Source organism: Phyllostomus discolor, chromosome 4 (genome assembly GCF_004126475.2).
Source record: "Phyllostomus discolor isolate MPI-MPIP mPhyDis1 chromosome 4, mPhyDis1.pri.v3, whole genome shotgun sequence".
Taxonomy (NCBI): domain Eukaryota; kingdom Metazoa; phylum Chordata; class Mammalia; order Chiroptera; family Phyllostomidae; genus Phyllostomus; species Phyllostomus discolor.
Window position 1 is genome coordinate 119,290,531 of NC_040906.2, and position 24,144 is coordinate 119,314,674.

The 24,144-nt window shown below is 42.2% G+C and overlaps 1 protein-coding gene across 4 annotated transcripts in view; it reads right to left on the reverse strand.

Moving 5' to 3' along the window:
* Window positions 1–24,144, reverse strand: part of ADGRF5 (adhesion G protein-coupled receptor F5) — a 99,937-nt gene that overhangs the window by 35,619 nt on the left and 40,174 nt on the right. For all 4 annotated transcript variants that reach the window (XM_036024192.1, XM_028509568.2, XM_028509569.2 and 1 more), the window contains exons 2-8: window positions 20,939–21,064; window positions 14,549–14,603; window positions 6,470–6,640; window positions 3,514–3,690; window positions 3,278–3,384; window positions 1,355–1,413; window positions 431–573 (exon numbers count right to left, since the gene is read on the reverse strand). In XM_036024192.1, coding sequence (XP_035880085.1) covers window positions 431–573; window positions 1,355–1,413; window positions 3,278–3,384; window positions 3,514–3,690; window positions 6,470–6,640; window positions 14,549–14,603; window positions 20,939–21,040 — 814 coding nt within the window. In that variant the 5' untranslated portion in view covers window positions 21,041–21,064. The remainder of the gene's footprint in view (window positions 1–430; window positions 574–1,354; window positions 1,414–3,277; window positions 3,385–3,513; window positions 3,691–6,469; window positions 6,641–14,548; window positions 14,604–20,938; window positions 21,065–24,144) is intronic.

The following is a 24,144-nucleotide window of genomic DNA, read 5'->3' on the forward strand; positions in this document are numbered from 1 at the left end:
CCAGGTGGTAATGATGCTGTTGGTGGGGGGCACCCTTTGAGAACGATTTCTCTAAAATAACAGCAGCCCCCTGTTTAATTTCAGTGCATTCCACAAAGTTGTGGTCCCCACCCAAACCACAACTTTGGCTTTGCTTTTTTGGATATTTTGGTCCCATTAATTTTTTTAAAATCTGTAAACCCAGATGTGGCCCCCTTGCAAATTCTCCCCCCTTATGACCACTCCCCCAACCACAGTGACATTAGTTCTGTGGGGAGGCTCTGCAGCAGCCTAAGACGGGGAGATGGCACAAAACCCCATGCTGGGGACTGGAGGCTCTCCACCAGGGACATGGTAATGGAATTTCTTAGGTTTAAGCATAACCATAAACACCACTGCCATATCTAAATGGAATCTCTGCATAGGAAAAATGTAGCAATGTTCTACTTACTACTAACAACTGCTTGAAAGGAATTGTAGTCCATTTTGTAGGTCTGATTGAGGCTCTGTGTTACTACATCATTCGCTTTCCGCATTAATGTAGGCGATGGTGTTGTAGTCTTGACTGCGTATGTCACAACCACACTGCCGGGCCTGGACAGGGACCACTCAGTTCAGTAAAGCAGTAACTGACCTGGAAGAGTCTAGATCCTTATGGTTTATTTGTGTGGGAAAACAAATGGCAGGAAGGGTTCACTGCAATCAACGTGTTTTCAAACTCTAGTTGAAAGCCTGAGGCAGGGCTTGCACACTCAAATGTATGCAGACAGCTAACATAAATGGACAAAATAGCCAGACAGGGATGAGGGAATGAATCACATGAGCCGGCCATAGGGTGGCAGCCACAATGCAGAGACTTGTCAAACAACTGGGCTGGCCCAGTGTTACCAGAGAAGCTTAATATCAAGGGAAGCCAAAATCCTGACTATTTCTGTAAATATTCTTAATTTTTAACATTGGCAGCCAGCTTTCTGAAAAGCTGTGCAAACCAACTCATGCCTGCCTGCCAGGGTGCCCAGCTTCCAGGAGAGCCCCCCCCACATTGCAGCTGGCTTCTGCAACTTGAATAAAGGCATCATTGCATTCCATCGTTTCACTTTTCTGTTTCTGAATGCCCTAAACTACAAACTTATCTAATATCTTTGCAAAATCCTTGTGTGTGTAGAATGAACACAAATCTTTTTCTCACTTTCCTTCTGAGTGGGTACCTCGGTAAGGAGTGAGCTACAATTCTCAGTATTTGAGCTGCTTTAAGCCCCAGCAATCTGCCCCCACTGAGCATCCCAGACGTCACCTCTCTGATAGGCTTTTTCTCCTTCACTAGTGTGCTGGTCTGTGCCATTAGATAGAAATGACCCAATTATGGCATTCTTACCTCAACCCTGTCACAGTCACCAATACGAAGCCTGGTAAAGTACTGTAACCTTTCCAGAACTAGAAAATAAAGCAAGACAAGTGTCATGAATCAAGGTCCAGTGAGAGAGATGACAAAGATTAGAAACTGAGTAAAAAGCACGTATTACTTATCACCCTGAGTAAAATTTCGTCCTGCATATTTTGTTAGCATTGGCATCAGCATATCTTTGAAGAAGTCATTCCTATCTATGAAAATCTGGGTTGTCTAAAAAGCAAACACCAGATTAAATGTGTAAAAAACTTACTCAGGGAAATAGCTAGGAAAGAATATGGAGGAGGCTGCAGGAAGCCATCTGACCCCAAGTGGAAGAGAGCAGGAATGAGGTTGGATGAGATCATCCTAGACTAGACTGAGCCTGGGAAGCTTCAGTAAGGCCTTCAAAGGGGTCTCATGTCTGCCATACACAGATCTGTCGAGCTCATTCATTGGCAGCCAGCAGCAATCACTGTCAGGGCTCTCAGAGGCACACAACTGGGGCCCTCGGTCAATTCCTGCCCCTGTGTCTGGAGATACATTGGTACACTCTTATGGCCACCACATTGCCTAACACATTGCACTTAACATAATGCGGCATTGGTTTTTGATGATGTTTTTACTCCAGTTTGTTTCTCTGAATACCAACTGTATGAGAAATTCAATTTGATTCAAGTCACATTTATAGGGCAGGTATCACATGCAAAGAAAGCACTGTGCACCAGGTACCTGGATGGACAGGATCCAAAGATTACCATATTTTGCTGTGTATAATGTATACTTTTTTACCCAAATTTTTGAGGGAAAAATAAGGATGTACATTATACATGGGTAGTGCGTGAAATACCTGGTACTTTTCTTGTACTATTTGTTACATAAAATTTCTTGTGTTATAATATGTTCAAAAATAAATGCTAAAGTTCTTTTGTAATACAGAAACAAGTATCTAAATATGTATAAATAAATAATTGAATTAAAAAATTAAAACAAAAGTTTTTTTCCTGAAAGTTTGGGCCAAAAGGTGGGTATGCATTACACATGGCAAAATACGGTAGTATGTCATTCTATTTCCTCAAAAGTACATGATTTTGTGTGTGGTTGTGTGTATGAGGAAGGTTCTCATGCTGTGCAGAACCTGTTACATGCCAGATATGTAAATCAGATGTCCAAGAGCCCTGCTGAGTCAGCACTTTACCGTGGCACCCATGGAAAATGTTAATGTCGTGTGGCACACTCAGGGAAGCTTCTAGCCTGCTCCTGCCCAGAGAGCTAAGGAAGTCATTATCTCAGTCTACCTGTAATAGGTGCACACCAGTTGGGAAAGTCTATTCCAAATAGGTCACTTCAAGGAAAACAGTTCGGTTTAGGTGAATCAATCCAATGTAAAGCACTTACGATAGTGTCTGGCACACAGTTAACTACCACTCAGAGAATATTCTCCATTTTTACATAAGTAAATTTAAACCTGCCCTAGTGTGAACACCTGGGGACCACTAGTGTAGAGTGATTTGGAACCCTCTGTGCCACCCTTGGGCTGGTCCACCCAGAAGATGCTAAGGGCTTCATCCATGTGCTGTGTCAAGACAAATAGAAGTGTACATCTGGTACTTCTAGATCAACTTCTTGGGCCTCTGAATAGGTTTCAGTGAGTTTATATCACCAAATCTTACCTGAATCAATTCTATCCTGGGAAGAAGTCCCACCTATAGGTCAAGATGATGTCATATCATCCCATGAACACTGTTTGATTTGAGCACTTTTTAAGTCATCCTCTCAGAAGTGTAGGACTAATTTTGACATCCACATTCACAAATTCTGACTGATCCCAGCAAACTGTCCATAGTTAATGCAACAGATTTAGTTCAGCCCAAAGTGTTTGGTTAGGAGGCTCCTGAGGCCAAAACCTACCGCTGTTTCCAAGTCGGTCTTGTAGGACCTGTAGAGGGCAGAGGAAGTGTTCCTGAGCTCTTCTTGAAAGCCCACATTGAGTCTGACTGACATACTCAGGGTTATGGCTGAAAAAAGGAGGCAATATTTTAAAATCTCATGTTAGCATTTAAGCACACACAGGACAGAGAAACATTTACTTGATCTGATATGAAATAACCACTGAAAAAATGAACATTTAATGAGCAGTTACTTACCTCCCTGGAGCTGGCAAAAAGGTCCTTTGGGGGGCAGTCCTTTAAGGCAATTGCAATGATGCCCTGCAGGGGAGTTGTCATGGTCTTGACAAGTGAGACTGGGAAGGCACTGTTCTTGAGGCCACCTGTAGCCTGTCTCGCAGGCGCACCGGATTTCATTTCCAGTAGGGCTGCAGACTAGCACCAACCCGAACAGTGAGGAAAGAGAAGGTGGTCACCATGTGTGCATTTCACAAGTATTATTTATAGGCTAACTTGATTCCATATTGCCCTCTGGAAAGTCAACAGTACTGCATGAGATTCCCATGATTCCTATACGCATCATCATGCTATTAGGCATGGGCATCTAAAAGATGACTCCTCCAACTTACCCATGGATGTCCAAAATGATACTGTGATAAACAGATTTCTGGGCATACAGTGTATAATAGCCAGCCTCCAAGAAGGCCCCTGTCCACCCCTGGCTCTGGAGGTTTTCACACCCTTTTGTAGCACCCTCTCCTATTGTACCAGGGTTGGTTTGTGTGACCAGTAGACTATAACAGAAGTGATTTCAGGCCCTCAGAAACTGTGTGGTGTAATAAATGTCTGTCGTTCAAATGCTAAGTTTTGGGGTCATTTGTTACACAGCAACAGATAACAAATATACAGTACAAGTAAAATTGTGCCTTTCACATTTCATGTCAAATGTGAGCAGCCCAGACAGACTCCGCTCCCACAGGGACATTGAAAAATGCTCTGAAAACAGAGAGCTTTGGATTTATTTCTAAAACTCGACCAAAGTAATATCGCTGGATGCTGTTTGTTCTGAACATGGGCACCTGGGCAAAGGCTCAACAGAGTGACTACCCAAAGGAAAGCCACCCAGTAATTGTTCCTGAAGTAGGAGTAGCAGCTGAGTTCCAGTGAACTCTTGGACATGGATGCAATCCTGTGTTCCGAAAGTTGTGGGAGCTGAGCAGAGGCTTAAGGAACAGAAGAAAAGCAGGCTGCTGGTGACGGTGGTGAATTGGCAGGGGAATTTGAAGGGAGCCAATAAGACCCCCTAAATAGGTGATTTGTCAAAATCACCTATTGACCTGAAGTCACATCGGTAACACATGTTTTGTTTTGTTTTGCTTTCATTTGTTCATTTTTTGAGAGAGGAGTGGAGGTAGTATTTGAAGAACTTTTAACTCCCATGTAAAATAAGCGGGTGCTTTAACAGGGTGACCAAAGCTATGTTCACCAGACCACCTATTGCATTCCAGGTATATTTGGTGCTTTACATACACTGCCTGGCTCTTAGTTTTGTTTGCTGTTATTAAAAAAAAAATTGAGAGGATCATAAGGTAAGCTGTTGAATAGTGGGCAGGGAGAGGCATGGGAAGAAGGGAATGGAGAAAATTTGGGGGTACTTAGACATTAGTATCATGGTCAAAAAGTCTAATCTTCATTACCCACCTACCACATCTCACCCATTCCTTTGCCAGGTCAGCTCTCCCCAGCCTTGCCTGCTAGTTCTGAGATCTATAAGCCTGAGGTTTTCTCAGTTTGCTATCAGGAAGGTTTCACTCCTTCAACGTGAGAATGGCCAGTCTTGCCGGCAAGATAAATTAAACTTTACTAGGGCATTTGCATCTTAAAAGAGAAATGGCATAAACAGTGGAGCCCCTAAAATCACACCTCCTTCAGTAGAACAAAATAAACCGGGGAGAATGTGTTCATACTCTATATTGAATGTACATAACATTATTAGTTCATAACTAAAGCTCATGTTAACTCACATGCTCTTCAACAAAAACAAAACTTATTTATGTGACACTTACTGGTCTATTTTGTTTATTAGATTTACTTTCTAGTATCCAAGTAGATACCAAAGTTTTCCATTAAGAATATTGGAAAACAAAACAAAATTGACTAAAAATCTATCAAATTATTAGCTTTTTCCCAAAAATAGGGGAAATAATTTTAGATGCAGATCTATGCTGAGTGGAGGCATAGAAAGGTGTTTCCTATGTTGTTCCAACATAACTGTTTCATGAAACATCCTACAGAAGAGTCCTGTGCACAGATCATTTGAGGAACATTGTGGATGACTCACAATGCACATTGGCATTTGATCAGAGAAGCTCATGGTAACTTAAGGAGATTAAGGCTAATGTAGAATTTGGCAGGGAATGGAATCCAAAGGGAGCTATAAGGCAGTGATTTCAGATTCAAGCAGAACTAAAGTACTATCTTAAGAGCTAAAAATGAAGATGCATAGTCTGACATTGTGTAGACTATTTAAAATATGAGAATTTAAAAGGATTTTGAAAAATAAAAATTTTATTCTTGTCACCATTTTAGAATAGTAAAGCCTAATATCCTAGTGCTTTGCAATTTACAAAGAAGTAACTTTTTAATAAGACAAGGGATTGTCCCATCTTATAGCTGCTATGGCATAGAGGTGATGGTCCCCTGAGACATAGGAGAACTAGCCAGCATGACCTTGAAAAGGAGCCAGTGACCAGAAAGCCTAATCCCAAAGTCTGGGAGGCTCTTCTTCATGCCTTGCTTCTGATTCAGGCATATAGCTGGTTCCTATTTTCTGACCCATGATTCAAAAAAAAAAGGGGGAACTTGCTACCTATTAACATCCTGAACCAGTACTTTCTATATCTACTGATTGCCTAAGGGAAGAGAATCCAGTAGTTTGTCTTGGCCATATCTTGGAACCACTTTGTAACAACCAACAAACAAACCACCAAATAAATATTTAGTCGCCATTTAAAATAAGCAAACTGGCTGCAGAGTTTACCAATAGGGACTTCATCTAGAAGGTTATGAAGTTGTAAAATCATGTATCAGGCCCATTGGGTCTTTTCACTAGCCTACTAGGTATACTTTTTTTTTTTTACATGTAAGGAGCTCAGACAGCCTTTCTCCTGATATGCCCAATCCTCCATTCTAAAGCAAAGGGTCTTTTACTCACCTGTTGTCAACTCAATGCTCAAAATGTTGGCAGCTAGGTCAGTGTCATTGCCTTGAATTGGAAAACTGAGGCTGTTCAAGTAAGCTTTGATAGGCTCCAGGAAGGAGGCATTTTCCAAACTGATCTCAATGTCCACAGTGTACTCTTTAGCTGCAGGATGACTCGTAGCAACTGAAATGAAAGCATATGAAGGCTGTGAGAACTTACCATCAGTGCTGGAGGGAGAACATGACAGACATTTAAAGTACTTAAAGGTAATGACAGGAATATGTGGATGCTGGACACACCATTCCTTAAGAGTTTCCAATGAAACTTTTGAGAGAAAAAAGAGTTTGCGCACTGACCACCACCACATCCCCCTTCATGATGCTTCCTCTCTATGATTTTACTGTTTAAAGGAGCAAGGCAACTGATCTGCCTGGTCTCCTCGCAGTGGTTGTTGGCTATTTGAGAGACTCAGAGGCTAAGCTCAGGACTTGTCCTCTCCATTCCCACACTCTTCTTGATGTCCAAGGCCAAGAACCTCCATGTGGAGAATGGACTATAATGGGACAAGAACAGAAGCAGAGAGAACTAGTAGGAAGGTTCTGGCAACAGTCTAGACAATAAACACCAATAAATGTCTTGACTCAGCAGGATGACCAATATGTTTCAAACACCATTCAACTGACATGCATGTACTTTGAGAGCCAGACTATTTAAATTGGAAGACATCTGGGAAAAGTCATCTAGTTAATCCCCTTTGCTCCTAGTCTGTGCACACAGCAGGCTATTTATTTTTACTCTGTATCTCCAGTGTCCAGAACATGATAGGCACTCAACAAAAGTGAACTGGCAAGTTGGAAAGTAAAATAAAAGAGATCTTTAGCTCTTCATTGCTTTTCCAAAATGTCTTCAGTCTGGCTGTCTGGCTATCATTCTAGATGAATCTGCTCCCCAACCCATGCCCACTGCAGGCAGGGCAGACCATATTAAATATATACATATATATTCATATATAAATATATTTTGTATAAATATATATCTAATAATCGATTTTATAATAAACACATTTATTATAACTTATTTATATATAATTCATTGTATATAAGTATGTGATTCATTACATATTATAAAAATATATAATTTATTACACATGAATATATTTATATATAAATATATATTTAAAATATATGAATATATATGTATTTTAAAAATATCTTTTTAAATGTTCTTTTATGGTTTCATATATTACATCATGTCTGGCCCACTAGCTGTAAGTTTCTCAAGGGCAGGAACTGTTTCTTTCATTTCTCATGGCCTTGCTCACGCCATCTGGCATGGAGCTCACACCACATAGTAAATGGGTGTCCAATCAATTCTTGGTAAACCTGTGACTCTCTGAATTGAGTCACAGATTCACCTCTCTGCCACTGCCAAAAATTTTGGCTCATTCTTGGCTGAAATAAATAACTGGAGCAGAAGCCATGGACAGCCTTAAAAAATTAGGAAAATGTTTTATGGAGACACATTGAGAAGGCAAGTTGTGGCCTATTTTATATTGTCAGTTACATACACAAAAGATAAGTGAATACCTACAAAATTATCACCTTAAAATTTAAGTAAAATCTGGACCTATGATGCCTATTTTATCAAACAATTAAAATTCTAGGTCTATTTTCGAAAAGGACAAAGAATGTCTCCCATAATATTGCAAGATTTGTTTTAAATGTTCCAAGGATTATTTATGTGAAACACTAAAATAGAGTAAGTTTACTATGGGAAATTCCAATTGATAAATTCTTGTGGTAGAAAACTGTGATGTTTGTTCACTTAGAGTTGCAAACTATGTTTGTCTTAGGATGTTGGTTTAACTCATTTACCTTGTTGAGAATTGTTTCATTTTTGGCATCATTCAACTTAATGTGAACTGTAAAAAAGTCTGTGGAGATTTTCTTATAATTAAGAATGCACTTAATGTATATTTTCTCCTCATAAAAACATATTTACTGTAGAACAAGTGACTTTCAAGACTCAATGTGGAATCTCAGCCTGCTATGATATTATGCCATTACCTTAAATTTCTTGTTTCTTTGTTTTTACCCCTGATTCTCAAATGGTTTCGTGATGAAAGCAAGCTGCCTGGGGGGAGGAGGTGGAACTGCTTAACTTAATTTGTGTGATCCAAATGAAGTGTGATCCAAAGTCTGAACACAGTACTTGCCCACTGGGTACATCTGCAGGGGGGCAGCGGCCTGATGTTTACAAGGTCTGCCTTAGAGCACATTCTTTTTCCTGAAAAGTAATGTTTATACTCTCCAGAGGATTCCTCTTTGCTGCATTAGTCTACTCTCCTCCCATGAATGTAAACAGGATTTCCTGGACGTGAGCAGTTTTTGAGATCAGTGAGGTCTATAATAATCGAATATCACCCCAGCGTCTGATAGCAACATACTACTGAAGCCTGCCTGAGGGCCATGTCTGCCACCTGTCCCTGAGCCCCCGACTCTGCGCTCTTTACAGATGTAACTGTAGCACAAGCCTGTGCCTGCAAAACACACAGTGACTCGTGGGCGTCATCATTCCCCACTACAACCAAGGCAGTTAGGAAGATCTCCTCTGCTGAGGTCTTCCAAGGAGTTGAGCCAAAAGCTTAAAACACTAAGAGGGAAGTTCCTGTGAATTTAGTGAGTTCCAGTCTATGGGATTTGTGCAACTATTAATAAAAGCACCAGCATCCAAGACTCTCTGTCCCTTATCCACCTTTTCTGTTCCTCAATAACTTCTATAGGAGTTCCAAAGTAACCCTCATCCTAGTGTCAGTTCTCCCTAAAGACGGGGAAGTATGTGGGAATCTCTAATAGAGAAGGGAACGTCTTCTTAAAAATGGCCCTTCCAAACAGGCTCAAAACACACACAACAACAACAAAACAACACCATAGTAACTCAGAAGGCTATGGACTTGCAATAGGGAATCACCTACTTCAGGGGTGCCCACACCTGACTGATGATTATGCACACCTAGGGAATTTACACACACAGGTATTTTAGAACTTCAGCTGACCTGGGCCAAAGTAGAATCTTCATGGGTTAGGCCCAGAAATCTGTATTTTTTTCAGTTCCCGCTGGTGCTTCTGGTCATCAAGCACATTTGGGGTCTAACATTCTAATCCAAATGAGGAAACTGAGACGGTAATCTTGGCGAACCAAGATTAGCTCCTACCCTTGTTTTTGGCTTTAGCTTTGTGTTTTGCTTGCAGCGCCATCTGCTGGTGCTCCTATGGGGGCAAACAATCATGCAGTCTCCAAGCATATTTGCTTCCTCTTAACTTTCCTCTTTTGCCTTAAAGGAGCTGCTACTTGCTCACCTCTTTCTTCAGGGACACTGAATGGATCACAGGTGGTCATAATGAAAGTAACAGCAATAAGAGCAACTTCCATTTATCCATTACCTGGTCAGTTCCAGGGCCATGAGGACAGTATACAGACACCCATTTTGCAGACGACAAAACTGAGGTCTAAAGGGTTAAAGCCACATGGACAGCAAACATCAGAACTAAGATTTGAAACCACATTTTTCTGACTCCAAAGTTCATTATATTTTAATCATACCCTACGGTGACTCAAATAGAGGATAATGGAAGTGACCACTCTATAAATCCTAAAGTACTGTGAAAATATATGGTATTATTGTTAGATGTGTCTTTGGAACATGGTGTGCAATTCTTAAAGTACATTTTAAAATGAAATTAAATCAAAAGGCAAAATTATTAATAATAAATGGGAGCATTATCTAAAAGTTTGTCCAGTTTGATTTGACATAATAAATGATGTAGAAATCCATAGTGAGGAAACACACAATGACCCATTGCCATCGACACTCATGGATTTTGACACCAACCTTTGCTGAGATTGTTCCTTGGTTTATTGATGTATAAGTAACCTTGTTATTTATTGAGTGCCTACTTCCCAGGCACTGTCCTCAGTGCTAGGACACAGGGCAAACTGTGCTCACAGCCTCAGACAGGCGTACAGTTGCGGTAAAAATGCCAAACCTACCCCGTCATCTCTCTCAAACCTGAGGACTTCGGAGCTCAGGAAGGTGGTACTCCTGTCCTGCCTCGGGTGGCAAGGGGCCCAGGAGGAACAGAGGACTGTTCCCACCTCTGTGAGTGAGTATTTCAGAGGCCTTCCACACTCCTCTGCTGCCTCTGGACCATCTGATTTCAGTTTAATGTATTTTCTTTGTCTTGGGCTCCTTTGTGCTGGTGTTTGTCTGAATTTTTCTGACTCACCAATGCCCCAGTGGAAGGTAGCACATTCCAGGTGTCATGGTGTCACAGACAGAGGCCTATCGGCAGGCCCAGGAGGCACAAGCCAACCAGGATTTCCCCTCTCCTTTCTCATAAATCACTGCCACCACACAGCACTCGTCTTAAAGAGACATTTGTGGAAAGCTGGACACAAACTGCAACAAGCAGTTCTGTCTTAATCACAGCTGTTAAAGCAAATGATACCATTTTGCCCAACAACTCTAATAGGAATTATGGCCTCTCAAACTCAGAGCCTAAGTAGACCCATAATTAACTTCCCACCTGCAAAAGAATGAAAGCTGCTAACTTCATCCAGGAGAAATGAGATGGGGTGTGGCTTTCCCTTGACCAAACGGGACAAAGCTTCTTTATCACTGGACTTGGCTTTCATTTCTCCCCCATAGTTCTGTAGCAGGTAAATATTAAGGCTGTTTTTATGCTCGTTTTTCTGTTTTGTTGGCATGTTCTAGTTGGTAGCAAATTGGCAACATCATAGTCAAAGGATCCTGTTCTTCCGTTAGGTTTTTAAAAGGTTTGCTCACACAGGGGTAAGCACCAGAACCCCTGGCTGGGGCTTACCTGGCAGGTGTGGGTGAGGACAGTGCAGAAGCACTGTGTCAGGAAACCTATGCTGTGAAGTCTGGAGAAAAGTGTCAGTCCTACTGACCCTTCATATACCCAAAGTATCAAAGTCAGCCTCATACCAGGTTCGTTTCTGAGTGCAGTGAAGACAGTGGTAGCCATGCTCCTTGCTCTACAGAGCTGCTCCAGAGTCACGGGATGCGAGCTCACAGGCCAGATACACACGTTGGAAACTACGACTCTTCACTGTGAGCACGGACTTTGTTTGACTCAGGGAGAGCTGGGTGGACTGCGTTCTTACCTGAGCAGACCATTAACCTCTGTGAACCATGCAAGTAATTTTGTTGTTAATAAAAAATTATTAAAACAAACAAAACCCAAAAAACCTCATTAACATTTAAAAAAGTAATATGTACATATTATTTAATCATGCCAACAAACCTGTAATATAATAACATATGTGTGGCATGTGTGATACACACACACATACACTATATATGTAATACATTTGGTATATACATATATTTATATGTATATATGTGGTTGTGTGGGATAGATGTGATATGCATGTGTATATAAACACGCACACATATGTTTGTGAGCAATAGATGTGATATATGTGTATATATACAAGCATATATGTGGCTGTGTGTGGTGTACACACCTACATGTGATTGTGTGTGATATATATGATATGTGTGTATACATATAAATATATATATATATATTACAGATATAAATATATGTCAAGGGCCCAAGGAGCAAAGTAGATTAAGAAGAAGACCATAGTACTCTGAGAACAAATATGATTCCTGATCCTACCTTTAAAGGCAATTCTATCCCAAATGTTAAAAACTTGGTCCAGTATCTCAAAACTTCATTTTGAGAATTCTCTTTTTCTCAGAACCACTGTTTGACCCTTTCTGTTGTTAAGACTCCAGAGAGGGAGCTGCATGAGTACGTGAAAGACAACACCACTCTAAAAACCAGAGCCCAGTGCTTTCACCCCACTTACTTAACACACCAAGCAGAACACAGACCCCTCTGTGTGGCCTCTGTTGCATATCACCCCCCTATTGCTTCCTCTCATAGTTTCCCTGGAGAGTGATGCTCTTATTACAATGCACATTCCAGGTACCCCTGCGGCCTAGTGCCCAGGCCTTTCCACAGCCATTTCGTACTTCAGTCATTTTGTAAAAGTACCAAGGCCAATTCATCTCCTGTAGATGGTGAGTTGAGTGATTAACAGATCCAAAATGACTCTGGAGGCACAAGAGCACAGAGGGCCACGTATAATAAATGGAAAGCAGGTTTTCATGGCAATTTATCATTATCATGAATGTTTTTAATGGAAGCACGCCTGGAAAAATTTTGGAATATCAAATCCTCAGATGTAGACGAGGTTTCCTCCCCTGCTGTCACCATGGGTCACAAACAGCCCTCTCGGAAGTGCAGGAAAACGGTACTTTTACGGCCGTCTGGTCACCAACTGCCCCTGAGGAAGTGGGCAGCCTGAGCCCTAGAAGAAGCTGGTAAAAACCCAGAGCTAGAACGCAACCACCAATGGCTTGATTTTAAAAAGAAAAGTCTTTCAAAATACTGCATGGGGATGCCTGGGCCCTGCTCCTGTCACAGGGTGCAGGGAAGGGATGGGGAAGAAACAATGGTGCTTATTTTGAAGTGCAGAAAATGCCATCCATACTCCAGACCACTTCAAACAAGGAGGGGAGCAGAGGGGAGTGAGAGCCCTTTGGTGATAGAAAACGAGGCTAAAACAGAAGCAGAGAGAGATGAGAAAGGAAAGGGGAAAAGGAAGGAAAGGAAAAGAAAACAATCAGTGGTAGGACCTCCCAATGAGGATTTCGAGAGCTTGATAAAATGTGGTCAAGTTCTCATTTCCCAACAGCGAGTCTGGTTGCTGCACTGTGAGGAGCTCTAACAGGTGCCGCTCCCGGACCTCAGGGCAAGCCCACTCCCTTTGGCAGCCCAGCGTCTCTTTCAGACCACAAGACAGAGTAGACCAAGTCATAGCACGTCTGGAAAAGGATTCACAATGCTATAGTTGAAAAGTTTTACCTTCTACACAGCTGGTACAGCCACAAGGCCAGCAGACGCAACAATAGGAACACATCCTCTGAGCTCACAAAGGGGTGGCTACGACAGAGACATGCACTCTCTTCATTTGCTCACTCACTTATTGAGAAACTGGGCCAGAAGCCAGGCTAGAGAGAGGAAGAGAGTTCAAGGGAGCTCATGTCTACTGGGGATGACAAACAGGAAGCAAAATAATTACAATGTATTGGGACACTCTTGTGCCATGGGAATGTGTCAAGGGCAATGAGAACCCAGAAAAGCTGCCCCACCCTGTCTGGGGATTTGATGGAAGGCCTTACATGGGCAGGAGCCCATGTGAATTGAGACTTAAGTCAAAGTCCCTTAGACAATCAAAGGGTGGGAGGTGGCAGGCGGGGCACTGGCCGTGTGAAGGTAAACGGGAAGAGAACAGGAGGGAAAAACAGGCAGGGTCCGGTAAGACTCAAGCAGGTGATTAGATTTCATTTTCAAGACAATTGAAAGCACATGGATGTTATTCAGGGAAATAAAAGCATCAGGCTGATGCTTTTGAAAGATTCTTTTGAGGGAAGTAGGAGAATCTGGTCCTGGGAAAAACCAGCCAGCAGAGGTACACTGGCACCTGGCCAGGCCCTGCACGTGGGCCAGGGCACCAAGGGTCATTGTGCACGTGAGTGTCCACAGCTCTCTGCTGCCCTCAACCCTCCAAAGGTCAGAGTCCTATATTTTTCAGACCATCTGTTGAAATTTATTGGGAAAATCAAAGGGGGAGACATAGGAGAAGGACTAGAGTCTAGTGGTTAAGTTGATGTGCCGTATAAAGTGATAAGTGAGAACAGAAGAGGTCAAAAGAGCCAAAAGAAAGGCTGCTGCATTGACAGTGGTGGGTAGAGGGCAGCGGAGGAGACAGGCACAGGCTATGGGAGAGGAAAGGGGATTACAACGTTGCTGAGATTCATTTAATGCCATTTGTCAGAGTAGAGAATGGAGATCCTTTGTAATTACTTCCAGATATTGAACCCTGATGTGTTTGGAGACTGAACTATGTGGATCTCAGTGTTCTGAAAAGCCAGGGCACGTGTCTTTTAATCAGACTCACTAGAAGTGATTGCCAAGTAAAGAGTTTACATACCTGCTCGTTTTTGCCTTAATGGCTCCTCCCCTGCTAGTTCACGTTCACGGAGATTCTGAAAGAACATGTTAGAAAATTGTCAGTTAGTGGTAGAGATGTCTTTTCACTATGACTTTCTGATCACACACCCCAAATGTTAGAACTGAGTTTAGGGCTGCAGATTTGGCATTAGCACCTTGTGCCCAGTGGGGGCCAGGCAAGCAGCAACTCAGCGATGGCGAAAATGGCATGAAGTTGACTCTGTGCTGTGACCCGGGAATTCACTTTTTACAGACCGGTCTCAAGATCCGGGAGTGGAAGAGCTCTCACCGTATCTGAGTTTCTCAGAGTTCCTGCAGTTTGAGTCCTGCCAAGAAGTATAAATTATGGTGTTCTCAACTTGTGCACTCTGCCTAAGACTTGAACCCTGAGTCAGTCCAGTGACCTTTCCGACAAGTCTCACGACCTGCTCTTGGCACTCAGCCTGAACCCACACCAATATTTCTGCGGCATTAGGGTGATTCAGATTGTCCAGGCTTAGGAATTATTTTCTCTTTCCCTGGTCCTTTCTCTCCAGGGTGGTTGCTACCTGTGGCAGGGATCTTGACAGCCAGCTCTGGAGTCAGACTGCCTGGGTACAAGTCTGCACCACTCAGTAGCAATGTGACCTTGAGGAATTTTTTTATCCTCTCTGAGCCTCAGTGTTCTTTTCTCTAAAATGGAATAATAATGGTATTGACCTTACAAAATTGTTTTGAGAATTAAGCAAACTCATTGTGGCACATAGTATGCTCTTACCAAATGTCAGTTATATCATGTAGAATGATAGTTAATAACAAGGACTCTGCAGACATTGAATTCAAATTTGAGTTCTGCCGTGAAATGGCTGTGACTTTGAGCAAGTTACTGAATCTCTCTCTGTCTCAGCACTCACTTAGAATACAGGAACAAAAACAGTTTGCCTCGGGGGGGTGTCACATGCTTAATAAATGTAAAGCCCTGAGACTAGTTTTGGGGACGAGACAGGGCTTCACATTGTTCTGGGAGCACCCTTCACATGGGCCCCCCTTTCGGCACACTCTTGCTTCATCTGTGTAAAGCTTTATCGGCCATCATCACGTGGCTTCTTGTTTAAGAACTGGTATTGTTTGGCTTTGCCGTTGGCAGCACTGCCAGCTCCACAGCTGGTAACCACACCTTGATCTGAAACAAGCCTCCTAGCTCATCCCTACCTCCAGGTAGGCTTTCCTCTGCAGTACTTCCCAGTCCAGATTCCCTTCAAGGTTCAGTAGAAGAGCCTGATCTTTATGAAGTCTCCCCAGATACTCCTCCCCACAGAGGAGTGTCTTTTACCATGAACTCTATGTACCCATGAACCTCACCCAAGGCAAAGCTCATTCTGCTATCTGTGGTGTCAACTATTATTTTCTAGTTATCTCACATCGTAATGAAAACAAAACAATAATTATTAAGATGTATTCAATACCCTGTGTCAGACACTGTTAAGTATCTGATATGTGCTAACTTATTTAGTTCTCATGGCAGCCTAAGATGTGGATACTGCTATTATCCACATTTCACTGATGAGAAAACACAGACACAATGAGGTCAAAAACTTGGTGAAGGTCACACAGCCTTTAAATAGCAGAGCCAGGATTTGAACCCAGCTTGCCTGGCACCAAAGTCTGCAGTTGTCCACATAGTGTTGCATCATTTAATCAGGAGATACCCCAGGAAACTGTGGTTTGTCTCAGGGACCCAGTCTCCATCTTGTACTTTTTCTTTCTCTAGTGCCTTCTATCCCCTCCTTTTCTATGACTAGTATTCGTATCCATAGGAACTGAGGAGAAACTATGCATCTGATGGTTCATAAATGTTCTTGAAGAAATGAATAGAGCAGTGATGGATGATGATTGAAATCTCAAAGTTGCTACTTCATGTGCAGTGAGGCTATGTCAGCCATACTGAAATATGCAGGAACCAAACCAAGAAGGAGTGGAGTCAACACACAGAGCTGGTTCCTGTCCAGCTTCCCCAGGGGCCTGCTTTGGTTCAGCACCAGGTGGAGGGGAAGAGTCTTCTGCTACATTCCTACCTCCATCCTCCCTGGGGCTTGAGGGTGGGTGGTGGGGAGTGGGGAGCCACTGGCAGCCTTCTCTGTCCACTCTTCATGGACTGCGTTTGGGGGACTCACCCCAGGAGAAGGTGACCACTGGCAGTTACCTGTGGTCAGCTCTCCCAGGTCCAGTTTTATTTTCTCCATTTCCCAGTGGGCCTAAAGAATTGAGGACTTGCTGCTGGCAGTTGTACACTGAAATTAAGATACATTACAAATCTGTCATGTAAAGCGTTATATTTGAAATCTTCAGTGACCGTAAGGGTAACTGCCTCTCCTCCCCGCAATCTGATTTAGCAGGTCTGGGTGGGGGTCTGTGTGAAGAAAACTGCCTTTTGAACTAGCACTTCCCTTAACGTGAAGCCACATGTTGAGTAATACTGTTTCTTATCTCTGTCCTCAGTCTTGACGGTGATTATCTGGAACTTTCAGGGATCGTCTTTGCAAAGGGCTGCTTCTACAACCGTCACCTACTGTCTGCCTCTCTATTATCCAATGAAGATTCAGGGCTTTTTGTGAGAATAACCTACGTTTTATTTTTAGCCTTGAAATCATTGGTGAGAATGAACAGAAAACATACTGAGAGCAGTGAGACCTCTGAGAAGTTCCCCAGTGACGGCATGACTCACAGAATTGAGAAAGGACGAGGAGCCAAATCATGGGGCCTGAACTTCAGTAAGGCAAATGCCAGAGTCACACCAAGAACCGAATCCCACCACCTCTGGCTCTTCCTGGTTGGAAAAGTCATATACTCACTCTGAGCCTCAGTTTCTTACATTGTGAAAAATAACATGCCAAGACACACCAAATGCTTGTGCATTCTCTAGCAGTGGAATGTGTCTGTGTGTCCAACTGGCCTGGGGCTCATGGGGGGCTAGCTTTGCCCTCCTGTGTCCTCATGTTAACTAGTTCTGGCATCTCTGAGACTTCAGAACTTGCCTTTTTTTCTTAAACTTTGGGTGCTTGGGAGAACTCAGGAGGGAACACAGATCCTGCCAAGGGCTCTCAATACTCAGCTAAATATTTACTTTGGACAAGATAACAGAACCTCCTACTGGGCCTCCCTCAGCGTGCCCATGTAGAAGTGCCCAGATGGGTGTCTGAGTGACAATGGGCAGCTCCGTCCACAAGGAATTTCCTGATGGCCAGGCTTCAGCCGGAAGACACAAGGTCACTAATTCCAGGAAACGCCCCACCTGTTGGACAAGATGACTTTACAAATAACCACGGAGGTGGGGGCAGTGGCCTGAAGTGAGCCTGGAAAATCAATCAGGAATGAGAGCTGGTATTTCACATGGAGAAAAGAAAACTGCCGTGGAACCTGACTGCAAGGTGGTCCTCACACGTCCCAGCTGTCACCAGACCCCACACCTCCTTGTGGAGGTCCTGTACTCACTCCTCTCTGTCTTGACCTGGAATCCCGGATTTAAGATCTTTGCCTTTACATTAAATAATTGTCTCAGCAAGGGTCCTGTTAGAACGTCTCCTCACATAGGCATGTTAACTAACATAGGTTTATTTGTACTAGAATAGCACAAATAACTACCAAATCTTAAGTACATGCTCTGTGCTAGACATTGTGCTGGGGCATGTGTATATCAGGACGTTTCCTCCTCCCGATAAACTAATGAGGAGATACTGTTTATTCTCATGTTATGTAGAGGGAAGAGGGAAAGGGAGATAATGAAATGTAACGAAGTTCCCAAAGCTAGCGAGGGTCAGAGTTGGGCTTCAGACTCAGGACTGAGGCCAAAGTGGAGTCGGTAGTCTTGCTGCTGAAAGTGTGGTCTTTGGAACGGGGGTAAAGGCAGCTTGTCAGAAATGCAGCATTGGGGCCCACCCCAGACTTCCTGAGTTGAAATCTGCATTTTGAGAAGGTCCCCGGGGGGATTCATAAACACACTGAAGGTTGAGAAGCTGCATCATCAGACTTCAAAAGCCTATCGTTCCCTATTTGCACACCCATGTTCATAGCAGCATTATTCACAATAACCAAGAGGTAAAAACAACGCAAGAGGCCATCGATGGATTAATGAGTATAGAAAATGTAGGATATGCATACAATGGGTCATTATTTAGTCTTAAGAAAGGAAGGAAATTCTGATGCATATTACCACATAGATTTATTTTTAGGACATTATGCTAAGTGAAAGAAGCCAGTCACCAAAAGGCAAATACCGTGTGATTTCATTTATGTGAAGTACTTAGAATAGTCAAAATTAGAGAGACAGGAAGTAGAACGGTGGTTGCCAGGTGCTGGGGGAGGGGGCAAGGGGACGTTGCTATTTAATAGATATGGATTTTCAGTTTTACAAGATGAAAAATTCTGCAGATTGGTTGAATGATCCTGAATACATTTAACACTACTTAGAAATTGTCAAAATGGTAAATTTTATTTAAAAAACTACTGTTAAAAAAATTTCATCACCATGTATTGTATTTAACATGGAAGAAAGTGAGCCATGGGAGCTGGGAGGCAGCTTAGAGCAGTGTAAGCTGATCAGGCAGGCTCAAGCGCACTGCTCTGAGGGGGTCTTTGGCCTTCGGGCTGTATGTAGATATTATATCTTGAATGCAAATCTAGGGAGGAAAAGAGGGCCCTTTGGGGGTGGTGGTGGGACCTTCCAGAAGGATCAAGTTCAAATTCTGCTAGCAGTTCTAGGAGGCGAGTGGCTTATCTCCTGACAGTCTGTGCCACCAGGCAGACGGAGAGGATTGGTTAGGGTCATTGTGCTGAGGGCCAGCCTGGTGCAGCAGGAGAGAACGGCTGCAACCATGATACTAGGACACTCTGGAGCACAGGTAAAGCTAACCCCAGTGCTGAGATCACCTCATGCTCTGGCTTCCTCCCCACGTGCCAGGGGTAACTAGAGCTCTGCTCTGACCCTGTGAATCCATAGGAAATGTGAGCATCTGCCTCCTCCAGGTATAGATGAGCAAGCTGCTGCACCTGATTGTATGGGTTACACCTGCACACTGGAGTTTGGGAGACACACAGAGTGCACAGCCCAAGTCATGGGAGGTATAACAAAAAAGACAAAGGAAACCGAGGTGAAACTGCGAAAGACACAAAAACAGAAAATAGGAAGTGCATAAAGTCATAAAACAAAATCCTGAAAGTAGGATCAAACATTTTAAATATGACATTAAGTATGAATAAATTATACTCCACAATCAGTCAGGTTTACTCAGATTTGATTTCAAAGGGAAAAAAGGCTTTAAACACATGTTGTTTATATACAAACTATTAAAGCAAAGCGATATATGAAAGGCTAAACAAAAAATAAAAGACAAAGAAAGATAGGAGAACACAGATCAAAAACAGGGTTGAGAATTGGAATAGAAGACAATGAATTAAAATTAAAAAGTACTGAGCATGGCAAAAAGAGACATGTTACAATGCTAAAATGAATAAATGAAGCTGTAACAATGGTGATACACTAAATAACGTAGCACTGAAATACTTTTTAAAAAATCAGAAAAAAAAAACATTACAGGAGGAGAAATAATAATAGCAAACAGTGATACAACATTTAATAGATGCCAGGGCCTGTTCTAAGGCTGTGTATAATATTAACTAATTTAGTTATCATAGCAGTCATAGGAAATCAGTACTATTATAATCATTGTTTTAGAGAGGAAGAAACTGAGACACAGAGAGAATTATTACATCAGTCTCCCAAGATTTCATAACCTCTGACATACTTTGTCTCTGCTACATGGAATAGGCTAAGGAAGAAATAACTCCATAATATATAAAAAAAATAAAAATTAAAATAATAAAATAAAAATAATGGAGTACTTATCACCCCTGTAGTTAAGAGGAACTCCTATTAGCTTACCAAAGGCAAAATGACCTGGATAATTTGTCAGCAAAAAGCTTAGATGACATCTGAGACTCCTTCAGCTCTATCAGTCTATTATCACCCACATGATTAACACCTTTTGAAATGTGTTCCTGTCTGATGCTCAAGTTAAAATGAATCCTTGGAGAATATCTGTCCTTCTCAATCTTCAAAATCTGCCATAGAGTCACTGTTGTCAGTTTCACGGAGTAGAGCCTCAGGCGTGGAGTCGTAGTTAAGGAGGGAAGCCTGGGGGGTGTTCCCCTGGTTTCAGACAAGCTGTGACCCAGTAGATACACTAATATCCATTTATGGTTACCACTCCTACCCCCATCTGTAACATTTTCTCAAAGACCCTCAAAAGTTTTTTATGCAATTTCCGTCTGTGACATTCCCAGGAAATCAGAAAAATGTGACAGGGAAAAATATCGCACATGTAGATTTACTCACCAAAGGATGAACAATAGACTCTGAATTCAAGGTCTTTGTAACTTGGGAAGAATAAATCACAATGATCATGAAGCACAACGTGGTTCTCCTTAGATATTTCATTTCTTCAAGTTTGAGTTGTTTTGCCTGAAATGGAAATATGATGGTTTAGATATAGAACAAGTTATTTATAAAATGTGGAGAGAACTTGCAAAACCCTATCTTGAAAGCCACACTGCAAAAGGACCTTTTCCACAGGGAAAATAAGGAGCATAAATGTATTGACTCTAGAGTCCCTGCTCCAGACCCATGGGTGAGGAAACGTCAGGAGAGATGGGGGATGGTCCCTGTAAATAGAAGAAAGGTGGCTGACTTTGAGGTTCATTTCCTATTTACATGGAGAAGGAGAGAGAGAAGGAATCAGAAACGAGAAAGAGGAAAGAGAAGGAAAGCAAGAAAAGGGGAAAGAGTATTCAGTAAGAAATACTTTTAACATTGGGATCCAGAACACATAATTATGGACAAAAGGATTTATAGATTAACACTTACCTTTGCTACATAGAACACTCTATGATATTTTCAATTCTAGTCTACCCTATCTTAGCCGATATATTTTTTAATTCTGGTAGCAACCCGTTAAATTGATTCCATGACTCATATCAATGGGCTACAACCCATAAGTATGGAAAATCCTGGACTTAAATCATAAAATTGTAAGTTGTATTTTGTATTCTTTTTATAGTTAAAAAGGTGTTAATTTGTATTATATAATGTAGAACATTAATATAATGTATTTCATCCTATGTATTGATCTTTGATAGCTATCTTTTTTATCATGTGGCATTTAAGAAGCAGAGAATCAGTTGGAAGAATCCCAACCCTCACGGGTCTGGGGACCATGACAAACTATCTTGTAGAAACTCCTTTCCTTACTCACTTTTCCATGTCAGATAGGGGTTAGGACCCAGGATCACTATAATCTGTGTTTCCTTGAATAAGTCACTTCTCTGAGTCCAAGTTCCCCAATCTGTGAAATGGGGATAATTATATAGTATCTCCTCTAATTTTCTTACAGACTTTTCTGAGACTCAGCCATAATTCAAAGCTGTGAAGAGCTCCAGAGGTGCAGTCTGCTATGGTTCTCACCCCGATTGTTAGTGGAATCCAGAGGGCAACCACCAGGAAGGGCAGTCCTTGGCCCAGGCACTGCAGAGAGGGCCTGAGGACCGTGGCCAGGATAACACAGAAATGACAGCCAAGACTTACATGCTGGGGAGAATTGTGTTTCAATCACCAGCTGCCAGCCACCTCCTTTTCCTCTTCTCCATTGAAAAGAGGAAAATATAAGGCCCTGGAAAACTGACCCAATTGGCAAACCTGGCAATCAAATACACTTTTAAAATTCTGCAACTCATTTTTTTAGAAAATGCTTTGCAATTTAGGTTACAGGAACATATATTTAACATCAGATGCATTTACTATAGGGAAATCATAGCAACTCATGGCTTAGTTCACTGTTAGAGGATTTTTCTCCCTTGTTGAAAGGGAGTGGGCTTTTGTGGATACTGGGCAGATTGATTTAGCCTGTGATAGCAGCTGTTCCTGGGATGGATCAAGCATGTAGGAGGCAACCTAATTTTTTTCAGGCCCCAACTTCATGCACTGTGTTAGCTGGTTCCATGGTGAGGCAGTTAATCAGGGGATGAGATTTATTAACTGACTAGTTAGTAAACCTCCTTTAGTATGTGACTCCCAGGAAAGAACTCAGGTATTAGAGGGACTCAGGCTGACTCCATAGCTTTCCACCATCTCCCAGTGTTGGCCTTTTGTTGAGTGAGCAAGAACTATAATGTCCCTAAATGGTTGTGCCTGGTCCTTTTGTAAAGGCCACCAGCCATGTCCACTATCCCCATTTTCCTTCCTCCAGTCTCCCCCAGGACAATTCCTGATTAAATCAACATTCTTTTTCTCAATGGATGTATTTGGTGACTACAAAATCACAAGTCAATAGAAATAGGGAAGAGGGAGCCCCCCACTGTGGGAGAAGGTTCTCTGGATGCAGAATAGTGACAACAGTTACGTATGGTCATCAGTCACACACAAGGGTGAGGGGTTTGCCACCTGAAAGGAGAATGCCACTACCTTGAGAGAGAGGTAATTTCAAAATATCTTACAACAAATACGTCATGAACCTGACCAATTTGGACAGTGATACCAGTTGAAGATCAGTATAGCTTTTGAGGTTGCTATTACATTTAGGGGGAGACCTGAACACAAACTTTTCTCACCTAACCCTCCAGCTCATAGCTGTTCTTGTGCATGAAGAAGCCAGTAGAAACTGTTTAACTTGGCTAATGGAGGCAAAAATGCTAATTTATCCAGTTAAAAGCAAAGAGCATTACTCCACATTCAAGGCCATGTGTCTTCAGTAGGGTTCCCTTAATCATAAATCCCCTAGAAGTTCATTTTTATTACAAATTCCTGGAGTAAAGGACAGACAATTGCTAAGAGACACAGACAAACAGGCAGAGAGAGAGAGGGAGAGAGAGAGAGAGAGAGAGAGAGAGAAGATGATCCGATGTCATTCCCAATTTCTTTCTCTTTTAAAATGATAAGTCCTGAACACTCTGTACTAAAACATACCAACCTGTGAGAGCCAGCTGTATCTTAGAAAAAGCTGGGAAATGTGATCTCATGACCAGTCCTAACCCTGTGGTGACTACTGACTTCCTGGTCTCCTCTGACTCTATTTTCCTGTCTGCGAAGTTAGAGGAGAGGGAGAGGGAAGTTTAGCCGCCTGACATCATTTGCCAAGAATAGGCTGTCAGGATTCTCAGAAGAACGGCATTTGGAGGATGAGGGAGGGTCTAGGTTCCTTGAAACAGTGTATGATGACGTTCTCCTACAGAGTGGTAATGTGTCAGGAGCATTATTGTGAAAAAGACCTGAAACACATCAGGAAACTGTTCTCCCCAGTCTTAGAAATAAGCAGGGCTTAAGATCAGCTGCTCTTTCAGAAATACTTCATCAACCTTGACCTACCCAGGCTTGCAGTAGGCAAGAGAATAAATGGGCTTATGTATACCTTGCAAGTTCAAAGCATGTTCATCAAATGACTACATCTGTGAGGTCATCATCAAATTGTGATTCCAAGCTCTTTTGAAATAGGGCACTAGTAGGATTGTTTCTGGAAATAATTTATTTCCTAAACTATACACAGCTCTGCC